At 42.3% G+C, this 2,257-nt stretch overlaps 1 protein-coding gene across 1 annotated transcript; it reads right to left on the bottom strand.

The window, feature by feature from the left end:
- Positions 1–451: 451 nt before the first annotated feature.
- LOC123949602 (olfactory receptor 52R1-like) lies at positions 452–1,405 on the bottom strand. The gene has a single exon (XM_046017148.1). It carries the CDS (start codon positions 1,394–1,396, stop codon positions 452–454), a length of 945 nt encoding a protein of 314 aa, XP_045873104.1. The 5' UTR covers positions 1,397–1,405.
- Between the last annotated feature and the right edge of the window lie 852 nt (positions 1,406–2,257).

Genomic DNA, 2,257 nt, shown 5'->3' with positions numbered 1-2,257 from the left:
TATTTCTTTGTATTTTCCCCCCACAAATTCAATTTTTATAAAGAGGTTCCAAGATGGGAAAAATACATGTACTTTATATCTGTTTGGGTGGAAAGTTTTAATCTCTTTTTTTAACAAATCATAAGAAGTTAGACTTCTCCTGGTAGGGTAAAAATCATTTTCAGTGTAGTGGTTTGTGGAAGATGGCATTCTGTTCAAATCTTCACTAATTTAAATGGTGGACATAATTTTTACTGTTTCCTTGTGATGATGAAGGTTGATCAAACCAGTATTTATGATCAATCATGTATCACAGAGAGCTCTTGTTCTGGGCATTTTGAAAATTGTTCATTTTGTTCTGGCGGTTTGCTAACCTCAGGATTTGTTGTTCACAGAGAAGACTTTGTGCTAATATGTGATGACCCCAGATCAGTGGGGCAGTGAGGTTGGTTCTGATGCCATGACCCATGGCTCAGGGATCTTTCCCACAACATCCTTGAATAACCCTGTCCCTGATCTGCTTCGTTCTCACTCCATAGATGATGGGGTTGAGCATAGGAGGTACCAGGAGATAGAGATTAGCAAACATGACATGTACCACTCGGGGCACATGATGTCCAAAGCGGTGGGTGAGGAAGGTAAAGAGGGCTGGGATATAAAAAGCCAAGATGACACAGATATGGGAAGCACATGTGCCAAAAGCCTTGAGCCGGGCCTCCTCAGAGGGCAACCTCAGAACAGTTCTCAAAATCATCACATAGGATATACTGATGACAATTATGTCAAAGGCAGCCAGCGAGAAGGCCACAAAGAGCCCATATGCACGATTGACTCTAGTATCTGCACACACCAGCTTTAGCACAGCCATGTGCTCACAGTATGACTGGGGAATGACATGGTTGGTGCAGAAGGGCATCCTGGACACCATGAAGCAGAAGGGACTCACCCACAGCAACCCTCTCATCATCACAGCTGCCCCCAGTTTACCCACCACAGCTGGGGTCAGGACAGTAGAGTGGTGGAGTGGGAAGCAGATAGCCACATAACGGTCCAAGGCCATAGCCATGAGCAACCCAGACTCCACAGAAGAAAAGGCGTGGATGAAGAACACCTGGATGAGGCAAGCATGGTATTCAATCTCATGAGCATGAAACCAGAGTATAGCCAGCATTTTAGGTTGGGTGGAAGAGGACAGGGCCAGGTCAGTGACAGCCAGCATGGCTAGGAAGAGGTACATGGGCTCATGCAGAGTGTGGTCAGTTCGGATTATATGAAGAACAATGATATTTCCAACTACAGCCACAAGATACATGGCACAGAGAGGGAAGGCAATCCAAAATTGGTAATTCTCAAGTCCTGGGATCCCGAGTAGGATAAAGGACACAGGATGCAAAGAGCTGTTCCCTGAGGCCAGCATCACGGGATGGTTAACTTATTCTCCATTGTGAAGGTAATCTACTCTCTGTAGATGATAAGAATCAAGAAGTAATTATTAATATTTTAAATATTTTGAAAGTTTCGACTGAAACATAGGGCAGTAGGGCTTAATGGTAAACGAAGAATTTCAACTGTTTTAATAAAAATCTTTGCAACATAAAGTGATGCTCCTCTTTATTCCTCATTCATGTTTATGTCATTCAAAATGGGATGGAAACCTACTACAAGTGTGATTTTTGTCAAAGAATCAATATTTTCCTTAAAGGTAGAATCTGCTAAGGGAAGCTGTCCTCACAAATAATGTCAATAATAGTCCTTCTTGCTCTTCTATTCTTCAGAATAAACTGACTTTAACTTTTCCAATAGGTTCTTTTCAAGCTTTTGTTTAAGCCCCTTAGGCAAAGGAAGCCAGATTAGAAAACACTTTGGCCTAAAGTCTCATAGCAAGGTATGTAGTGATGTTGAGTTAACTTTGATGTAGGAGTTACCGGGAGAATTGGGCTGGAGAATAGGTGACGGACGATTGTACACCGTAATTAATTCTATTATCTAGGGCGTATGTCCTCCTAGATTAGGGACCAGCAAACTCATTTCTGTAAAAGGGTAGATCATACATATTTTAGGCTTTATGTGCTGTACAGTCTGTTGCAACTCGTCTGTTTAGCCCCTGTAGCCTGAGAACAGCCACAGTCAGTACAGAAAGGTGTGAGTGTGACTACATCCCAATAAAATTTTATTTGTAAAAACAGGGTGCAAGCTAGATTTTGTCTGCAGGCTATGGTTTTCTAAATCCTGCCCTGATGACAGATTTTCATGAGGTGATCCCTGAATAGTGTACCAT

Source organism: Meles meles, chromosome 8 (genome assembly GCF_922984935.1).
Source record: "Meles meles chromosome 8, mMelMel3.1 paternal haplotype, whole genome shotgun sequence".
Taxonomy (NCBI): Eukaryota; Metazoa; Chordata; class Mammalia; order Carnivora; family Mustelidae; genus Meles; species Meles meles.
The sequence above is the reverse complement of the archived record's forward strand: the minus strand, read 5'-3'. Positions and strand labels throughout refer to the sequence as shown.

Bases quoted from the DNA above. Each gene is read 5' to 3' on its own strand.
- LOC123949602 (XM_046017148.1), bottom strand. From the start codon at position 1,396: ATGCTGGCCTCAGGGAACAGCTCTTTGCATCCTGTGTCCTTTATCCTA.